This window comes from Physcomitrium patens, chromosome 24, assembly GCF_059467195.1.
Source record: "Physcomitrium patens ecotype Gransden chromosome 24, ASM5946719v1, whole genome shotgun sequence".
In the NCBI taxonomy this organism is placed as follows: domain Eukaryota; kingdom Viridiplantae; phylum Streptophyta; class Bryopsida; order Funariales; family Funariaceae; genus Physcomitrium; species Physcomitrium patens.
This window is the reverse complement of record NC_143433.1, coordinates 12,914,618-12,935,705: the sequence shown is the minus strand read 5'-3', so window position 1 is coordinate 12,935,705 and position 21,088 is coordinate 12,914,618. Positions and strand designations below refer to the sequence as shown.

Below are 21,088 nucleotides of genomic sequence, written 5' to 3'. Positions count from 1 at the left end.
TATTAGAGTTACATGCAACAATGAAGTGCAATTAAAAGAAGCTTAAGAATAACAAAAGTTGAACACAGATGCCTATTGAAAGAAACAACTATAATTCAATGTAGGTGACAAGATACGGTTACTTCCTCGTAACATGAAGACTATTCATCTTTGTAATAAGCTAGACTACCGTAAGCTTGAACCTTTTTTTATTTGTGGACAAATCAATCCAATTGCTTATCGATTAGATCTATTGGAGTTAATAAAGATCTATCCTATCTTTTATGTATCTCTTCTGGAATCATACAAGACTGTGAATATATGAAGAAGAAGACAAGCTCCACCTCCTCCTATAGAAGTGGACAATATTAAAGAATTTGAAAAGAAAGAAGTTCTAGATTCAAAGTGGTCTTGAAATAAATTAGAATATCTTATCCATTGACTCAGATATTATATTAGTGAATGCACTTAGGAGTTAGTAAAGAAATCTTAGAAATACAGCACAAGCGATAGATGTTTTTCATCGACAACATCCATCAAAATTAAGATGAAGAATTGTAAATCTTTGCTATAAAAGAAACAATGTCCATGGAAGATAACATTCTACCTTCTATCCTTGTTTGTAGTTTTTGTATATTTGAGACACTAAAAAATTGAGAACCAGCAACCAATAGATTCAACTCAAGAAACTTCGTTCATTGACTTATCGAACAAGACATTGCAATTGTCACAACCTTCAAGATGATGTAATTGAGATGAAAATCCTCCATAATGACATGTTCTTCTTTGAATAGATGGCAAAATACAACGCATTTGATATCACAACCTTAGAAGGGATTCTTGATGTTTGGTGATTTTACTAGACATATGAACAACTCTTAACAATATTCTAAATGTTTTATTTGAAAGAAGTTATGAAAGCCTCAATAATGATCAAATAACTGGGTGATCTTCCTACCCTAGTATGGGACATTATCGATGGTTTAGAGGCCCTATCAACTATCTTTGAACAAAACAAAGATTAGAATATGTAGCAAATATAATTTATCGCATCTTGGATTTCTTCAACATATGATGATTGCTCTTCATGGAACTTTTTGCTTAAAGAGGAGACAATGTCATGGATATACACATGTAAACCAATAATTACCTATATGATTAAATAAAAATAGATAAAAGTAAGTTAATTCTATAATATCTTCTATAGAAGCTTTCTAGAAGCTTTATAGACGTTGCTTTGACTTTATAAGTATGTATAATTGACTTTTTAGGTTAGAAACGTGGTCAATAAGTTGGCTGTGTGCCACCCATGTTGATAGCTTGTAGAACAAGCTAATTATGTGGCCTACATACAGAAAACTTGCCTTATAAGTTAAGGCATGTATCTTGCAAAGTCAACACATATTAAAGGTCCTATAGAACATTGCCACATAGTTCTTAGTTAGATAGTATGTATAGAGGTAAGAGTAAAGCCTTCTTCACTCTTATCAACTCCTTTCTTGTTTCTAGTCTAGATTTAAGAGTCTCTAGTTTCTTTGTCTTTTGGCAATAGGTATTCCAATTTCCTTTTAATATACATATTACTTTATTTCTATTTTATCACTTTTCTTTTGACGTAGATTTTTCCAAGTTTATTCATCTTCTTCTAGTTCATGTCTTTGACATCTTTGAGTAATTTTTTAATCCTTTCAAGTTTAAAATTTAAGATATTAAAAAAATTATAATATAATAATAAATATTTTTTAAAATAATAAGTTTTAACAACTATAAGAAATTTGGTTTATATTGATTTTTTTGCATATGTCTTTAAAATGTGATATAATTATTACTATTAGAATCAAAAGATTTTAAATTTAAATATTTAAATAATAAAAATCTAATATTAGAATAAAATACTCTATATATTTTTTAAAATTTTATATATATTTATTTATAAGATTATGTATTTATATCAATATTCATATATCATCAAAAATTATATACATATTCTTGTCATTATATAACTAAGCCAATTAAAAAATACCAAGCATTTGCATATGCTAAACATATATAAACATACATATTAGGTGTATTTAAGGCATAAAAAAATTGCTGATTGCATAGTAAGTTTATTCTATTACAATTAGAAATCACAATATTATTTAAGATGTCAACTTATTTTAAATCAATTAAATCAATTCAAATTATTATTAAATAAATATCAACTAATTTTAGGATATGTTTGATTTGACACTTAAAGGTTCAAAAGCACTAGAAACTATACCACTAAAGAAACTATTGTAGAAATTGCTAGCAACAAGATACTTCCTCATTATTCAAAGAGCATTGTATTAAAACATAGTTTTCTAAGAGAGTTTGTTTTAGATATAATAAAGACTATGCTTATTTAAAATACCTTTCTTATTCTTTAAGAATTTTACTTCTTAAAGAAGTTAAAAAACAAAAAAATAACTAAAATATTTATTTTTAATAAAATTGATATGTATTAATCAATTTACAATGCCTCACTAACTTAACTTTGTCGCAAAGCACTTGAATTTCTTTTGTTAAGAACAGAAATAACAAACAACTAAAAAATCAATATATTCTTCTATCACAAATATATATATATATATATATATATATATATGTTAAAATTAGAATGGCTATTGCCAAAGACATGAAGAGTTCAAAACTCTTGAAATAAAACTAAGAACAAGAAAGGTGTTGACTAGAGTAATGAATGCCTCATCTTACCTATATATATACTATCTAACTAAGAATTATATAGAAATGTTATATAAGACCTTTGACACGTATTCAACTTGTAGGATATGTGTCTAATTTGACTACATGTGTGCCATGTGTGCAATACATGGCCAACATGTTGGCCAAGTTTCTAACATATTTATCACCTATAAACACATATTTAGTCAAAATTGTGTTTATAAAGCTTTTCGGAAGCTTGTCCATAAGATATTATATTATTTACCTATTTTTATTGATTTTTGCCTAATTCCTCTTATCTAGGTATTTATAAGTATTGGTTATGTCTGTAACAGCCTTAAAACTACTGTAATATATTTGAATGAGTAGAATATAAACAAAAAAAAATTCAAGGACTTCAACATACTTGATTAGCTAAGGCATACTTTGGAGATGTAATTGATTGTGAATAAGGTTAACATCATGTGCATCTAATATTTATTTATGTTTATGGTTGGCACACACAAGTGCTTGATATTTTCCAATTATGTAACTTTTATATTATATGTATATATATGTGATTGTTTTCAATACATGGTCACTACTATAAATATAAAATCTTATTAGAACAATAAGTAAATTTTGATATAATTTATCCATAAATATTTTTATAATTTTTTTTTACTTCAAAAAAAAAAAATCCCTTATACTTTTATATTCTAAAATTATATTTAAAAGTTTACAAGCTTTAAAATATATATATATATATATATATATATATATATATATATACAAGTTTTTTGCTTATTGGTCATTTATTGCACCATAATTAAGTCTCAAATAAATATCTTAAAAGTAATACAAGTTGTCATATGAAAAATTTGAGATTAAAAAAAAATAGAATTATTTATAATTTTAATAATTTGGACATCACAACAAGATATTAGTTGCTTATGGTTAATAATAAATTTGCATAAATATTGTAAATGATTAATCATAAGTTTTGTAGCACATTACTATAATTTGATATTGATTATAATCTATATTTATTGATACAATTATTTCTTAAATACAAATTGCAATTCAAAGATGTAAGTAGATTGGTACCAAAGATTCTTAGGCATGAAGAGTGAGAATCTTTAAACCAAGGAAAGAAAGAGAAATGCCACAACTTTTTTAACTTGTGTTTGATTGAAATCAAGTAGTCTCTTTCAAATATATACTTGCAAAATTCAACCAAAAAATGAAAAGAAAAATGAAAACATTTTATTTTATTCTTATAAATAGCATTAATAGTACTATCTCCCAGAATTTGTGTTAGATGCGTCCTTAAGAACTGATTTGACAAAAATTTGAGAAGCTATGGTAAAACCTACAACTCCCATGTGACAGTTTTCAAGAATACATTACTGAGCAGCTTATATCAGGGGGGCTTTATCTTGTATGATGCTAAGTCGATTTGGCAAAAATGAAGTACCAATCTGCTCAAAATATCGTGATACATAGGATTCTCATTTGACGGCAGAATATGTCCACTATTGTAGTTTGCATATTTAGGCGCAAACTGTCGATCTTTTTCACTAAGGTTGTAATTTCTTGATCAAATCACACACAAGATTCTATACTCCAGTGACTCTCACCATTTTAAGAGAAGATGATCTGTTTAAAAATAACATGGTATTCACAGACGGACTCACTTCAGGCCCCACTATACGATCTACGCTGCCCACTTCCGGTATAAAAAAAAAAAGACAATTGAGAAGAGTTTTCTATCAAACCATGATCTCCTTTGCCATCTCCTTAATTTGTTCTATTGTGAAAATTCCGAAACAATCGTCGTCTTGCAGAGCCTTCACTGCTGCCGCAGCTACGTCTTCTACGCTCACCGGTGAAGCAAACAAAAGGTCGGATGCAGGTAGATTCTGCAATGGGCGAGTGAATGCTGCTGTGGCTGCCAGAGCCTTCTCCAGCGGCTGCCCGACTAAATCTAGAGGAATTTCTACACCATTGAATCTTCTCTTTCCGTAAATGAACCCCGGTCGTAGAATGGTCCCTGAATTACCAACCATAACAACAACAGCAATCAGTAACCCTAAGAATTTATTAGCTGATCAGAAACCCAGCCATGAAGGACTTTACGGACTCAGGTTTGTCTCAAGTTTGTGATCTGGAAAATGTGGCAAGAGGAGAGCGGAATGTAACAAACCGGTGTTGGGGAATGCTGAGAGAATCTCGGCTTCAGCTTTGCGCTTCCCTGCAAAGTAGCCATTGTTAAGAGCGAATTCTGGCAAGTTGTAGTCGTGCACCGATATGTAGACGAACTTGGAAACACCTGGAAAAAACATTATATAAAATCATCAAAAAGTTTGTAGCTTCTGCAGTGTTGGCGAAACAGCTAGATACTAAAATGATTGTCTGCTTGTTCGTACACGAAATCAACAAACCAGCTTTCTACCTATTGCGCACACTGAACTTACCGGCCTTCTTTGCAGCGTTCACAGCTATGATGTTGGCGTCGGCATTGATCTTCTCCATCTGATCATTGGGACCTATCAAACCGAGAGTGGAAATCACTGCTTGCACTCCGTCGAGGAGAGAATCCCACTCGGTAAGGAACACATCCCCTGTGCCAAATACACAACGATTCAAAACTAAACGCCTTTATATCCCTACAAGAATCACCAGCCAAAGGAGGTGTACTGTTAAAAAAAATTCTCACCTAGCTCAGGCTAATGTCTTGGTGCAATATTCTAATGTAATGTGCTACACTCAGCAAGGTTTCACACAGGATGCCGATAATATACACCCCCAAGTATTTACGTAGCCGAATCATCACCTTTCAAATTAATCTCTCACAGTGACAAGTTTACAGAATTCCTAAAAAGATTACAACAACTAACGCGCCCACGTGTATCCGACAATGTTTGATTTGAGTGCTGTTTGCAGGAGTTAAGGATAACGGGCTTACCTGATACCCACGTAACTTGGTCAACCCATGGTTCCAAAATGGCTGGGCGTCCAGATCTGCTAAGGCTTACAACAGAGATCCCTTGCGCGACAGCCTGCTTGCAGACCGCTGAACCAACGAAGCCATTACCACCCAGCACCAGGATCTGCGAAGAAACAGTAGCAACCAAGCCCATACCACTGATAATCAGATCGCGTGCGTTGATGAGCAACCATGTCAGCCGAGATATAAATCGCAAGGACGAAATGCGGTAATGTACGAAAACATAAAGACTTCGAATTCGTGTAAAGGGTTATACAATGGCCTTCAAGTCCTCCAAATTGTCAATGTGTACAGGAGTTCAGTAATTTACAGAACACTATTTAAGGTCGTTAATCACCTTCATGGACTTGACTTCGGCATCCACGTCGATTGGGGAGGAGCTGTAGTCGGGGTCACTGCTGTACGCGGAATATGAGCACTCCACCTGCCGCCTGATCTTGTCACAAACAGTTTAAAAGCTCATGAAAAACTGAGCTTCCCAATCTTACTTCATGTGCTGAGGTATACGCAAATAGAATTACTTGCAGAAACACGGCAGGGGCAGTAAAAGTTGCCGCTTGCTGCTTCCTCTTCTCAAGCACACAATTTAAACCTAAATACTAATGATCATGTTTTTCTCTGCTCGAAGTAGCAGCATATTCAGTCTTTACTTATCGTTACAATACTGGCTGCAACTTAATACACAAGAAAGGAGCTCTGATTGGGATAATGAAAAACCAATTCATGCAAGCTGATGACCTCTACAGCTGCGGACTGTGACTCAGCTTCAATTCGGAACGCAAAAAAGCGCAACTTCATTGCTTCTCTCGCATCATAAACCTTAGACCCTGATGTCTGCCTCGACCAGCTCCTGCCACTCTACTTGAGAATGCAGAAGCGGCCAGCTCTTGACAGAGATTATTCGATATGACACTCCTTGTTCAAGGTCCACAAAACCCACTACCTAAAGCTACCCGAATAGCCACATTGTAGAGACACTACATTGTGAATAAGAGAAATAACCGATAACACAATACATGCAAGCCCGAAAAAACTCCAAGCAGATGGAAGTGACGCATGCCCACAACCACGCATACAAACTCACCAACTAGTGCAAGAACGCTGCACTTGGTTCCCACCAAAGCTCGTCAAAGGCAGGAGCTGTTCCTGGCGGAAGCGCAGCGAGCACAAGGCAGCAGCAACGGGAGCTTCAACGCGCGAAATGCAGATCTGATGAGAATACATCGAAGCCACCGAAGAAACGGAGGCCGCCATGGCTGCCATAGCCGCCAAAACTGAGGCGGGGAAGAGGGAGATGACCTGCAATCGAAAATTGACCTCAAAAACTCTAGAGACGCAAACGATTGCTCTTGAATTACCCTTTATTTCACAATTCACAAGGAATTCCTACATCCATGTCACATCCTCTCGTGACCAAATTTCAGTTTCCTCGTGGCATTAGCATCCTATCACAATTGTTGAGACCACTTGATGGAGGGGCGATTTGAAGAAATGATTTTACGACGGATTTCTGGCCTGCAGTGAGAAGCGTGGAACAGGTGCCCGGCAATCATTTGAGATCGGCACACTTGTTGGTGTGCCATATACCCAATCGGCCACGCAGAATCTGAACCTGCGGCTGCAAATTCGCCTCCACGACGTTGCATCTCCGGCCAGTCATTCAGATCAACGTCGATAACCGACGTTGCAAACTGCAAAATCGTCTGGCGTGCTCGGTTCTCCGCAATTCCGCTTCACAACTCGCGCTCCGCTCTCAATACCCTGGGTCGTATAGGGTATCGTACGTTTCTGGATACCCGGATAAGGATTGGGTATCCATAATAAAACAAGACTGTAGAATTCTTCTCATTGTGCTTAGTGTGGGTAGGAAAATGCGGAGGACAATGTTTGCAAAGGAATATGTGTTGTAGTAATCGATTGAGAAATTAAGATTGATTCCTATCCAAGTAGCACAATATATTTGTTTTAACATTTACTACTTCAACAAATGTGTAGTTGGATGATTAATTTTGCAACCAAAAATTTGTGATTTTATAAAGAATAAAGTTGTAGCTAATTATTCTAATTTTCAGTTAACATGTGATAATGCTCTTTTTATATTCTTTCAAACTATTAAGGTCTACATTACACTTGATGTAATCTAGCATTGATTAAGTTATTCTTAATAAATATCATGTAAAAATCAACACTTGATTAATAAATGATTAAGTGCAAATCCACACTATAAAATCTTTTGAGGTTTATAATGGTCACATCATTGTTTATAATTTGAGAATCGTATCATTGTTATATTAACATAGTAATTACATCACATAGCATCTTTAAGTATTATCAACCTTTATATAATACTATTTATTAATAGATAATGTTTTAATTATTATTTGGTAATTCACATTAGTATATTATTTAATATAATTTTGGTAGGTAGTTTTACATAAAAATATACATAATGCTATTTTCCACTTTATTATCAATACAACTAAAAAGAAATATTTTAAAAAGTTTAAATATCTTATTAAGTTGCTTCATATTATTTTAAAGAATAGTTCATTTATCAAAAAAATTAATAAACACTTACTTATAAAAATATAAAAAATGTATACAACAATTGTTTGGACTTTGCAATAAAAAAATTTAAATTTTTAATATTTTTAATATTTATTACTTTATAGATAATCAAATTTATTTTTAGATTTTATTAAAAGAACCAAGAAGACCAAAATTCTTTTCTAATATTTGATTTAATTCATAATTTTATTTTTTTATTTTTTATTTTTAATGTATGGCCTTTTATATATTTGTTTTATTTTAATAGTAAAAATTTTCATAACCACCAACCAATCTTACTTAAAAGGATTGCAAATTAACACATCCAGCCATTTGTATCTTCATATAATTACACTTTCATTCCAATTACAACTTCCCACCTTGCTTAGAAATGATCTCTGCAACTCCAGGCTGCTACCTAAACAACAATATCCATCTCCATTTGAATACAACTTTGATACCCTTATTCCATGCTCACATGTCTGCCACCAATTCATCTCAACCAATCTTCATTCCAACATTGCCTTCTAATCTTCTCCACCTACCTAACATCAACCCCAATTTTAAAACTACATTGCCAACAAACAAGGAGCTGCACCACTTTGCACAAGTGTACTAACATCCTATACCTTATGCAAAACTTGATTTGATAATCTCAACTCAATTTCCAACAATGCCAGGCTTTGCGTTTACATCTAACTACTATCTCAAGCAATTTCTACAATGCAATTGCCAATAACCACTCCGTGCATAACAACATTATATATTGCACCAGAAATCAGCTGCAAATACAACTTCAATGCATCAATATTCTACATTCTATTAATATAAGAAGCTTCTATCATAGCTTGTAGCTTGAAAATATTATCAATTATTCCAAGTATATATCTTTTAATGCTAAGAAATCTCTTTTACTACCAAAAATGTAGTTTATCTCAAAGTTCTCTTAATTTAGTTATTTATGTAGTTGTAATAAATAAAAATTGTATTTATCAATTACATTGAAGAAACATGAATGGTTCTATCATTATGCATATACTCTTTATTTTTATTTTTTATTTTTTTCTTGGTCAACATCTCTTTAGAAATGATCAATTTTTGACTTAGCAACCACAAATTGAACTTTTACAACTTTTTTGTAGCCAATGGCACAAGTTTCCACAAGTATTATATATATATATATATATATATATATATATATATATATCTATATATATATATATATATATATATCTATATATATATATATATATATATATATATATCTATATATATATATATATATGTTATTTTTCTTCTTGATAAATATGCTTAAATTTTGAAATATACATACACATCCAAATATAATTATAAAATTGATTAGACACAATACAGTCTGAATTACACAAAAGCAAAACCCACAAGCATATTATTTCAGCCTCTTTGTTGTACACTTGATATTACATTTTTTATTTTATTTTAAAGTTTGTTTATATGTATATATATATATATATATAGATGAATGAAGTATCAAACCTAAAACTGTTTAATGTGAAACTAAATATAAATACCAGTCAATGATAGTGCAAGTCGCTTGCCTTGGACACATGGATACAGACACAGAAGCGATCACAACTTCCTTACGAAGAGAACATATACACACAGAGAACGCAGAGTTTTGAAAGTCCTCGGAGGTGGGGATGGATGGATGAGGGGGTCACCTTCCAGAACTCGATTGGTCATCATCGTCGAAAGAGGGGAAGCAAGCAAAGCACTGGAGTGGATGTGGCGTGGCCACAAGATGCTGGCGCCAGCGCTGCCTGCATCGGGAGACTGCCACTCTTCCACGCCCCAGGCTCATAATCCCAGCCCCGCTTCAATCCCCCAGTTGCTGCTGCCCTGGCCTCGCTTGTTCTCTACACAGCTCCATCTGATGGATGCCGGATCAGTGGTGTTCTGAGAATTGGGCACTGCTTGCCGAAACTCTTGCCTGGGTGACCGGATTTTGTCCAGTCTGGAGAACACAGGAACGAGATGGCGCTCAATCTGGTGCTGAGTCCAGTCGTGAGTCCCGTAGCGTACCGAGGTACTGTCTCCTACTTCTCTCCCTGAAGTTGGGAGTTGGGAAATTTGGTGGGTCTACAGAATTATTCTAGTTTTTTGTTGTGAAATTTTGGATTTCGTTCCTAGTTGTGAAATCCTACGGTAGATTTCGCTTTTACGAGGAAGAGGATATTGGGGTTGAGATCGATTTAATTTCCTATGAAATGTGTTGTGGTTAAGTGTAAACTTGAACGCTGGAGAATTTTCCGTGTCTCTAGCTTTGCACCTCCTTAGGCTCAGCTTTGCTGTTGCTTGAATGTGCGTCTGCTCAAGGGAATCATTAGTGTTTTATCCCTCATCAATGACGAGCTTTCGTATTAAACAAAAGAGAACTCTATTTCATTACTAGTAATTTTATTCACTTATTTATTTTGACGAACCACATTTAGTGATGCAGTGTGAAGTCCAAAAGCGACTAGTGTCGAAAGTGCGTTGAGGGTACAATAGACTGTCTGGATAACTTGACCTAGCACACGGCATAGGGGATTTCAGCTGCTTTGTGGCTGTGAGAGAAAAAAAAATCATATGTAGCATACCATTTCAAAGTTTGTTGCTGAACCCGAAACCTTCACAAACTAATGTCGAACCTGATCATGCTGAATTTTATGAACATTCCTAAATTTTCTTTTGTATTCGCAAAATTCAGTTGAAAAGCATGTGGAATTAGGCTGCTGTCGTCTAGGGGCGGTATGGTGGCAATTCTGTTCTCTTGAAATCACTCGATCGACCGAAGTCCCGAATTAAGGGCCTCTGAGGAGTTGCTTTGTGGGCAACGAGCCTTCACGAGATGATAGTTGTTTTTTTAATCAAAAAGTAACTATTCGCCCTTGGCATTTCGTAGGTCTACGAATAATTTGGCTTAAAATTCCAAATTCTAGCTTCGGCAACAGTGAGATCCTATGATTGAGTGTGTTCCTTAATTTGTTGTCGGGTCAATTGTGCTTTTGGAAGAGCTGGGGTAATTTTTGTCATACTTTACCAAGTGACCGTGTATCAAAGTTGCAAACATCAACTTCATTTTGAAGTTTTCAATGTAAATTATTGTGTTAAGTCAATTATTGACGAGAGTCCCCTTGTGTGAGCAGGAAGATGTGAAAAACAAGAGCTATCTGGGTTATTATTTTTGCAACCATGTCGCGCGAGATTGAGTTCGAGTGTCAGGCAAGTGCAGATGACTACCTCCGATTGGAAGAGGAGCATGAGAAGTCTCTTCTTTTCAACAGTGAAGTTTTATCAACCATTTATTGCACTTCAAGCAATTTCACTGTCAGCAGCTATGGCTGCTCGTGCCGAGGCAGGGGGACGAAATAGTGATGCGGTGCTTGACGATGGCGGCGCTGGACTTACTTCATTTGTCTGGTCTGATCCGAAGGTGAGGAAGCAGAAGATTGCACGTTGCTCTGATTGACCTTGAATTTGTACTAATTTAAAAATAGCTAATTAACTCCACTTTCTAAGCAGCACGGATAGCTTCGACTACATGTTACAATTCTAAATGCTGACATGGCGAAACTAGTATCTGCTGTTAGGATTTACAGTAGGTTTGTCTTATAGAATTGAACTTGCCTGCTTATAGGTGTATGAAGGAAACATCTTAATGAAGACTGCTGGACTGTTTACAGAGGCCGAGGATATGTATACTTGGAGGAGGTTTTGGTGGACTCTACACTGCCCTGCGGCTTGAATCCTTGATCTGGCCACCTGATAAGAAACCACAGGTATTGGCCATTATGCATGCATGTGTTGATCAACGAAGTCCTTGCAACCCTACTTAAGTGATTTAACATTACTCTAAATGTCTTCATGTGAAGAAACTATGCCTTAACATGAAATGAAGACATTAGCACTGTCAACACTGCCAGAGTGATGAAAGAAAACAAATGTGAAGAGTTGCGTAGTGAAAGTCCATCAGTAAAATAGAAAAGCAGGGTTTTGGGGATGAGTGCCATATTCTTCGCTAGGTGTACTCTCAACCTGTAACACAATTGAATCGATAGAAGAAACGTTAGCATTGCTCTTGCTCAAGGGTGAGACCCGAATGAAAGCCAACAATTAAATGATCCCAATTATACTGGGTATGCAATTTCTGACTTTTGACAACCTTGATATGCTGTTTTTATGGATGACAGATTGTTTTGGTCGATCAGTCAGACCGATTTGTATTTAAGCCTCTGCTATATGAGCTCGTTTCTAAAGGTTAGATAACTTTACAATCTCTACCCCATTCATTTTCTTATATATCTATCTGCTTTTTCGCTCTGATGGATTTCTTTAATCGTCATACTTCTAACTGCCTTGCGTGTCATATGTTGCGTCAACTTGTTGTGCAGAGGCGGATGAATGGGAAGTTGCCCCCTCATTTAAGGAACTGCTCGCGAATACTAACATACGATTCTGTCAAGACACTGTAAGGTCTATTCAACCATCTGATGCAGTGAATGGTACGCCAGCTTTGGCTACTGCAAGTCGAGACGTTGGTGGGTCGGTATACCTCAGCAGTGGAATGCAAGTAGACTACGACTGGTATGGTTCGTTGCTGTTGATCTACTTCACATTTGCACAATGGATTGCTAAACATTACTGCGCTTTAGATGTGATAAGCTACTTGAATATCTTTCTTAACTATTGCTATAGAAGTACGTGTAATGCTGGGTTTACACACTGAATTCAGGTGGGAATTGTAAATTATGAACTTAACGTGGCGTCGGTCGGTCGGTCGGTCGGGGCCAGGCTGGTGTTGTCGCTGGGTTCGGAGCCTCGCATGAATGTTGTACCAGGCGCCTCTGAGCTGGCACTTCCATTTAGCACTCTTGAAGACGCATTGGTGAGTTTGAACACCCGTCTACCGTAAGTTCGTTAGAAGAGTTTTGCTAATCTCAGATACTGACGCTTAACACTAGAGTACCTGAAACGACAATTTACTTGGTTTCACAGGAGGTGGACAGAAGGTTGACTACTCTTGAAAATGAGGCGTCAGTTTATGCACCTATTGAGGTGGTCGTTGTGGGATCGGGTTACTCCGGCGTAGAGCTCTCTGCCACCCTAGCTGAAAGGCTTGGCCAGAAGGGAACAGTTAAAGTGATTGATATGGCATCGGATATTGTGGCTTCAGCACCAGCTGGCACTAGAGAAGCAGCATCAAGGGTAAATTTTCATGAAACCTTTAGTTGTATATGGAGCTTCGTTGTCTCTTTGTGCAACTTGTGAATTTTTAGACACATCCAGCAAAGGTTTGGGTACTGAGATGTTGTTTTGGAGCTATAATCTCCAGGTTCTTTCAAGTAGAAACGTGGAGTTAATGCTAGGATATTTCGTAGCAAACATGAGACGAGCTGACGAAAGCTCAAATCGTATTCGTCTTGAGCTTGGGCAACCATCGCAACGTCCAAGCCGGCGAGCTCCTCCAGGCCAAACTATTGAAGCAGATTTAGTACTGTGGACTGCTGGGACGAAAGTTTCAATACCTCCATCAGAAACCCAAGCTGGATACCAATCGTTTCCTATAAATGGTCGTGGACAAGCTGACACCGATGAGATGCTACGGGTGAGAGGTTATCCCCGTATCTTTGCTCTTGGTGATTCGGCTGGCGCAACAGATGGCAATGGAAAACAACTCCCCAGCACTGCGCAGGTGTGATACGTCTTAACTTTTCGACTCATAAAGGGTGCTCGAATGTAGATGTTATGAACAATTGGTTTGATATTAATTGGTCCTGGGTACTGAAATTTTTTATGTCATTGATATTAGTCATTTAATCTGAAGCAACATGGTTGTCTTGAATCTACAGGTAGCATTCCAGCAAGCCGACTATGTTGGCTGGAACTTGTGGGCTGCCATCAACAATCGCCCACTTTTACCCTTCAGGTTTGTGTTGAAAATTATATAATTCTGAGTTACCCTTGGCTATCACGAAGTAGTTGCTTGGTGTGTGTTGCTCTTGTTACATCAATTCCTTGGATTTATTTATCCATGCCATTGCACACATTGCTAATTTACTATTAAAATTAAATGAAACCTCCGCACTCTATGGTCCAACGCACAGATACCAACATTTAGGCGAGATGATGACATTGGGAACAAATGATGGATCAGTCTCCTTGAGCTTTATCGAGGGTGTTACCCTTGATGGATTCTTGGGACACCAGGGTACGTTCCTTCTTACTTCCTTTATTTGTTTTTTACAAAGGAAACCACTTCCGTCGTTGATTTTAGAATCCAGCCTGAGGGTACAATCAAGTGAAATGCTTGTCTCCCTTTGGCACATTACTGTCTTGGGTATCTGTTCTTATGATTCTCTTTTGTGGACCGTCCGCAGCGAGGAAGCTTGCATATTTGTATCGCCTCCCAACTAACGAGCACAGAGCCAGAGTAGGCCTCAGCTGGCTAGCCAAGACAACTGTGAGCACGGTGTCGTATCTGCAGGAGACTATCAGCAATTCCTTGATAGAAGCTGCTGATGCAATCCTAAAATGAAAAACTCTTGATATGTGGACTGGAAGTATACGAATACTGGTTCCAGTTTGGAGTAGAAATGAGAAGCTTGTCTGATAGCTATGCAGTCTGAATTAGACTTTTACATTTCAAAACTAGACCATAGCGTGTGTCTTCCTTGTAAATCGTAACTTCCAAAGTGTGGAATGTAGCGATATGCATTTTTTTCCTGTGCAGTCCTGTGTAAAGGCCCTCGACTTGCAACACTATTTACGATTAGCTTGTGTACGTGTTGCACAAACCATTCATGTTCCCCACTGCTTACACTGTGGGGCCCACGAAAGCAAGACAATTCTGAGAAAAATACTTATAGCCGAAAAATTCAAGGAAGAATTGCACCGTCACTTCAAAATTATTACCAATTTTCAATGCGACTACAATGCTGCGAGTTTGGTGAGGCTGTTAACCCTTCCCTGCAACGCTTTTTATACTAATTCAAAGATCACTGGAATAGCCCACCAGCTCCGCACAGTAGCAGCGCACGCCAACCTTCGGTCTACTTCTAACCTAAACCCTTAACTAATCAAAATACTCAACGTATTCACCAACTTACCACGACCGATCGTATACTGGCTTCACCCCACAAGATTTGCCGAGTTGTGCAAGCTGAGCGGGATCCTACACAACAGATTCTTTACCCCACAAGGTGACTCAATAAAGCTCAAACACGAAGTGTTGGCCACCAATAGAGCCCAACGCTGAGTTTTCCGAAAATTCGGCCCCAGGGGCAGACTCCGCAGTTGGAAAAGGGAATGCCATACCACCACCACCATTTTGGCCCACCTGCAAAAAGCGCACCACTACGTTGATTGCGGTGCACAGCGCTTCCTTATGCTAATTCTAGTGGGGCTCAAGTGGGGCTAGCATGTGGCCTTTTGGCTTTGCAATTCTGGTGTGTAATGGTCGGAGTTTCATGTGCTCCAGCATGATCTGAGTCTCAACCCCTTTTGTCTGCGCCTGGCTTGTCCTTTTGCGGTGTGGCCCATCTGTAGACAATCTTAATCCGCGCCGCGGTTGAACGAGACAGTGCAGCTGCAGCAGCCTTGGATTCATTCATTTGTATACAATCAGGGTAGCTAGTGGGTGGAATCGTATGAGCAACAATTGGCCAGTTGATAGGGCCCCACTTTCCTTGCCCTCACAACTCTGTGTTGTGCTGCCCTTTGTGTGCGTCTTGTCGGCGGATATTGCACTGCTTCTCATCACTGCTCTCTCTGTGGCTGCCCGTTCTATCTTCACTGTTGCCTTTGATTTTGTTCGCAATAGGATTCTCGTCTTTCTCTCTTACTTTCCTCCTTTCATTTAGATTGACCTTACACACTTTGCGTTTGAAAACATGGCATTTTTTATCTTATTTTATTTTTTCCTTTTCGTTTGGGTGGTTAGTAAGTAAAGTGGATTCCTCCTTGACGTTGTCCTTCACCATGATTGTGTTCCAAGAGTTCATGGGAATTTCGAAAACAGCAACAACTACGTTACCAAAGCATGAGGGGAAATGTTGGTGTGTCAATTAAGCAATCAATGGTGCAAGTTGGTGTATTTCATTGATATTTGGTATGACAAGCATTTCACATTTTACATTTGTTTGAGGATTTTCAATTGTTTATTTGTATGTACAAATATCTCTTTTTAAGAATGTGAATGAGTTTGTGTGTGTGATGTATCCAATGTTATTGACAAAACTTGATAATGATAACACAATTGTTGATTGTGTATTTCATCCAATAATGAGTGTAAATTTAAAATAAAGTAAAATAAAGTAAAAAGGTTTGTTTTGAAAATACATCGTTTATTAAAGGAGAACCAACTAAATTGTCGCATTTGATAGTATCTTGTTACAATAATGTATTTATTGCAAAGCACACGTTGTAAATTTTCATTTTTTTATAGGACATTAAAAAAAAAAAAAAAAAAAAAAAGTTGATTGAGGCAAATCAAGATTGGATGAATGAAGAAACAAATATTTTTTTTTGCAAAACCAACTGAACTTTCCACCTATTTTCACTAATGTTTGGAAGTTATCATGTGTGAATAGTTTTATATGTTTTTTTCAACAGGCATTACAATGTGTACTTCTTGGTTTCAGCAGCAATCAACACACTTCAAACATGATAATGTAACACGTTCAATTATTTTAGATAAAGAAATAGTAACAATATTTCTATTATCAAAAACAAAAACAAGATCAAATTTAGTTTTATGCATACTTTCCATAAAATATAAAAAATCTGCGAAGCCAAAGCAAGGCCCATTTCCGAACCTCTTTCATTCCACTAAAGTTGTACTTGCAAAAAAGTTATAAAAAAAATTTATCGACAGTGTGCAAAAAGAAGGAATGAGTGGAGGAATATGTCAAAATCTGCAAATATATATCATCCATCCATCATCGCACCCATCCGTACTCTCATCCATCTAGGAAATGAAAAATCATGGATGAAGTAATGGAAGAAACTTCATTTGTGGAAATTTGAAAATCTGGCGAGGGCGGATGCACCGAGGCGGGGGAAACAGGTGGCCTGTGTCCGCAAGTGACCTGGTGGCATTTATGATCCCTGATGCTTCCGGGATCCCATTTCCACGGGGAACGAGGGAAGCAAATCGGGTGTCTCGACGAGGAGGCAAGTCAGTTCCGATGATGATGCACCGTCACGGAGGAATGCACCCCCACCCTTCGAAATCGGCAAAGGGCTTTACTCGGTGGAATTCCCACTACTCCAACCGAAGTATCAGCGCACTCGACATACAGGGGAAGAAGAAATGACGGAAAGGAAGAAGGAAAGAAGGAAAGGAACATATAAAAAATATATATTTTTTCTGTGTGCGGTAGGCTCTCGAGGCTGGGTGGTGATCGTTGCTTGAATCCTCCTACCTCGCAGGTGTGTGTATGCGAGCTACACATTGAACTTGGGCGTAGGACTGTTTTTTCATTTCCCGGCTGGCTGGCTGGTTGGCTGAGTGGGCTTTGATATGCTACGGAACAGGTGAATTTGTGTTGGTTGTGAGGTTGACTGACGTCGTTATCCGTGTGGGTCGAGAGAGATCGAGAAAGTGTGTTTAAAGTACGATTTCGAGCCAGTTCGTGTACCTTTGGATACGGTTTTTGGTTTTGCTGTGTTTCTTCCGTGTGGTGTGGAGAGTTCCCTTTTCTTGAAAGCGTATGGCGATGCATGGTCCGCTGCGCAGGGAGGCCGTGGGGTAATTGCAGAGCCGCTAGTGTGCCTGCCAGGTTTGGGTTTCGTGATTCGCGAGGCGAGTTCGCTTCCGGGAATCAGGAGCAGGGCTTTTATTTCATTTTGCTTTATTTTTATTATTTTCATTTTTTTCTCGCGCGAAGGGATACTAGTTGGTCGTGTCGGGAGTTCAGTGTGTGGGAGGGGAAGCAGCGGAGCAATGAATCCGTGGGGTTTTGTGCTGTCGCTGCACTTGGATTCGAAGTCGCAAGTGATAGGATGAGTGGCTGCCTGACTAGAGTGACCCTGTTGCACGGAGGGAAGCCTTCCGTCTTTGTTGTTTCTGCTAGACAATTGCTAGGATTATCGCCAATTTATGGTCACTCCTCGTCATTGATCGCTTTTCACCATATTGTATACCGAGATAGGGAGGAGTGTTTGTAAAATGGGTTGTAGACTCGGTAATTGTGGCCGAATCAGTGCTACCAGCCCTGTGGAAAGAGATTTGTTCTGCGGGTTGGAGTCGATTTGAGGCTCCTAGTTTTGGAGCATGTTCATGCACACATATTGAATAGTTTTCGTTGCAAGTGTGAGAACATTTCGGGGTTTAGAATGGCAGGTATGTGGATCACTCGGCTTGGAATCAAGGGCCATGAAGTCAACAATCAGGCTAAGGGCGAAGTGCTCCCTGGCCAGACCATCTTAAGAAGAGAGATATGGTCGTCGCTTCCAGACGATGTCCTGGACCGCGTGATAGCCCGGCTCCCCCTCCAGTATCTCATCCGCATGCAGTCTGTGTGCAAAAAATGGAAAATCAAGCTCCGAACGTCGAGTTTCATTCGTCTCTGCGAAGCCGAGTCCGAGACCGCCCCTGCGGAGTGGTTCCTCACCTTTGGCCAACAGAAGGTGGGCACTGTCTGCTTCGCCTATGACGTGCAGCTATCGAAATGGTACAGTCTCCCTCTAGGGTTTCTCCCCTTTGACCTAAATACGAAAGCTCCTCTCGCTGCTGCCGATGGCTTGATCTGCCTTGGTGCAGGGTGGAATGCAACCGCCAGAGGAGTCATGCCGACCAAGCTCATCATCTGTAATCCTTTATCAAGGTTCTGGCGGGATGTACCCTCCCCCCCCCAGCTCGATCCAGCCACGAGCTTGGTGAGTGTGGCGGGGCTTGTGGTGGACAGGTTTGCGGGTACCTACAAGCTTATTGTAATTGGAGAAGTGAGGAGAGAGGACAGCAGCAGTAGCCGAGAGTATAAAGTTTTGGTTGCGTATATATTCGACTCCGTTTCGCAAGATTGGAAGTCTTACGAAGCGGAGCTGGATCCTTTGGATTCTTTCACTTCGTTCCTTGCAAGTCACTTTCGGACACTTGTCGGGCATTCGATACGAGCGGTCCTGTGTTCAGCGGTTTGCGAGGGCGTGCTCTACTGCTTAACTGCGCGGCCATATCAGCTCCATGCATTCAACGTGGTGAATGAAGAATGGAACAGGTTAAAGATCTCCTTACCAGCGGAGATTAGTGGCCCGAGCCTCGTAGCTCGCCCTGGCCATCTCTTCCTCGTGGGTGCATACCGTCACAACCAGCACGATAAGAGTAACAATATTGGCATCTGGGAGCTTGACGAAGATACACGGCGATGGAACGTCGTGGACATTCTCTTGGAAGCCATGTGCAGCGGCAGACGAAGCCCTCCAAAGAGTCCCCCACGGTCCTTTAGGCGGGATGACAACGACGACGTAATTCTTTTCGTGAAATGGGCCACGAGGTTTCTGGCTTACAACGTGAGCAAGAAGTCTTGGGTATGGTTGCCGCCCTGCGTCCCGACTGCACCAGGGGCAGCGCCGGTCTCACAGCCTTATCACAACGGTTATGTTTTCACCCCAAGCCTCCTACTCCCGTAATTCGAAGAGTTGGATCCGTTAAAGTGATCTGTAAGTGACAATTGAAGCTCCGATCGGTGGCACTTTTTATTTAATTGTCCACCTCGAAGGTTAGAGCTGCAATGCGCATGTTTAACTGTGCACCAGGAACAAGGAAATTCCCTGGAAAACAACAGCACACCGTTTGGAACGGAGGCCCTTTGCTTCCAATTCGGGATGTTCTCGACGTCTTCAATAGGTGGAGCGAGTGAAGGCAAAGGATTAGATGTTTACTCAAGCATATTATTAGTGCTAACGATTTTCTTTTGCAATTGGCAACTTGTGTGGGCATTCTTCAATGCAGTTCGGGGCGCCGTCTTGATTGATTTGATCCTGTAAGACGAGACGTCAAGTTAATCTCCTTCGATTTTACCAAGTCAGCGATGAGACTCGACACTCACCCAAGGATTGACAAGCTTTCAAGAAGGCATATTTCTGGCTGTAAGCCGCTGACCGTGATCAATCAAAAGTAGCATTTGGTTGATTCAAGCTCGTAGGTGAAGGTATAGATGATTGATAAGTTCATGGAGCGATAATCCTTTAAATTATTCATTTGGATACCGTCGATACTTTTTATCACGGAAGGGCAGGGATCCTGTGTTTAGGGTGTGAATTAAACTGAGTCTTTCACTTGGAAGAGTCGGTGAAAGCATTTGACTGTATACCAAAAAGTGTTACAACTCTCCAGGATATTGTGAACACCCTCAAAATTGTAGAATTGGTGTCCATGCTACATGGCTTCCGTCACATTGTTGTAGCAGACGACGTTGTGTCCCGAGCTAGTTTTAGATCTCCATTCTCAAGGGGGTATCTGTAACTACTCCGCGGAAGGCATGTTAAAGTGGCAAAAGCTTGTTGGCTACCTTCAGGAGACCTCATAGTCGGTGAAAAACTGTAATGTTAAATGAAGCAAAATGTACAATTTTGCATTCAAATATCTGATGAAATTGACCATGATTTTGTAAGTAATTTGTTTCATCTTCATCAGTGTCTATTTCACTATCTTTCACTTGGTGAGCCACATCTTTTTCATTTGCAGTTGAACAGCTTTCGAAGTTCAGTTTCTAAGCCAAAAAATTTCCTCATAATGCAGGTATAGTCAACTTCGTGACAAGCAAGGTGTGTGCCAACCAATTCAGCAACACGATTAGCCACTTTGTCCATACACAAATGTGATTTGTTCCCCGCCATAGACAGTAA

At 38.7% G+C, this 21,088-nt stretch overlaps 3 protein-coding genes across 3 annotated transcripts; 2 read left to right on the top strand and 1 right to left on the bottom strand.

The window, feature by feature from the left end:
• Positions 1 to 4,122: 4,122 nt before the first annotated feature.
• LOC112276302 (uncharacterized protein At1g32220, chloroplastic) lies at positions 4,123 to 6,996 on the bottom strand. Its single transcript, XM_024507448.3, has 6 exons — positions 6,759 to 6,996; positions 6,012 to 6,105; positions 5,633 to 5,777; positions 5,142 to 5,288; positions 4,871 to 4,996; positions 4,123 to 4,717 (listed from the first exon to the last, which is right to left on the bottom strand). Exons 1-6 carry the CDS (start codon positions 6,935 to 6,937, stop codon positions 4,437 to 4,439), a joined length of 972 nt encoding a protein of 323 aa, XP_024363216.1. The 5' UTR covers positions 6,938 to 6,996; the 3' UTR covers positions 4,123 to 4,436.
• A 3,102-nt stretch (positions 6,997 to 10,098) lies between these two features.
• Positions 10,099 to 14,971, top strand: LOC112277043 (alternative NAD(P)H-ubiquinone oxidoreductase C1, chloroplastic/mitochondrial). Its single transcript, XM_024509008.3, has 11 exons — positions 10,099 to 10,286; positions 11,389 to 11,675; positions 11,926 to 12,021; positions 12,433 to 12,499; positions 12,634 to 12,826; positions 13,034 to 13,127; positions 13,238 to 13,447; positions 13,575 to 13,934; positions 14,092 to 14,168; positions 14,347 to 14,450; positions 14,620 to 14,971. Exons 1-11 carry the CDS (start codon positions 10,235 to 10,237, stop codon positions 14,775 to 14,777), a joined length of 1,698 nt encoding a protein of 565 aa, XP_024364776.1. The 5' UTR covers positions 10,099 to 10,234; the 3' UTR covers positions 14,778 to 14,971.
• Positions 14,972 to 17,415: 2,444 nt separating this feature from the next.
• LOC112276671 (F-box/kelch-repeat protein At5g15710) lies at positions 17,416 to 20,853 on the top strand. The gene has a single exon (XM_090247243.1). It carries the CDS (start codon positions 18,578 to 18,580, stop codon positions 19,868 to 19,870), a length of 1,293 nt encoding a protein of 430 aa, XP_090103369.1. The 5' UTR covers positions 17,416 to 18,577; the 3' UTR covers positions 19,871 to 20,853.
• Positions 20,854 to 21,088: the final 235 nt, after the last annotated feature.

Excerpts from the sequence above, each read along its gene's own strand:
- LOC112276302 (XM_024507448.3), bottom strand. The coding sequence starts at position 6,937 with ATGGCAGCCATGGCGGCCTCCGTTTCTTCGGTGGCTTCGATGTATTCT. Across the intron at positions 6,106-6,758 it reads CAGCGTTCTTGCACTAGTTG|GCGGCAGGTGGAGTGCTCAT; the intron begins GTGAGTTTGTAT and ends TGACAAGATCAG. Across the intron at positions 5,289-5,632 it reads CCAAGTTACGTGGGTATCAG|GGGATGTGTTCCTTACCGAG; the intron begins GTAAGCCCGTTA and ends TATTTGGCACAG.
- LOC112277043 (XM_024509008.3), top strand. The coding sequence starts at position 10,235 with ATGGCGCTCAATCTGGTGCTGAGTCCAGTCGTGAGTCCCGTAGCGTAC. Across the intron at positions 11,676-11,925 it reads TTGTCTGGTCTGATCCGAAG|AGGCCGAGGATATGTATACT; the intron begins GTGAGGAAGCAG and ends GACTGTTTACAG. Across the intron at positions 13,935-14,091 it reads AACTCCCCAGCACTGCGCAG|GTAGCATTCCAGCAAGCCGA; the intron begins GTGTGATACGTC and ends TTGAATCTACAG.
- LOC112276671 (XM_090247243.1), top strand. The coding sequence starts at position 18,578 with ATGGCAGGTATGTGGATCACTCGGCTTGGAATCAAGGGCCATGAAGTC.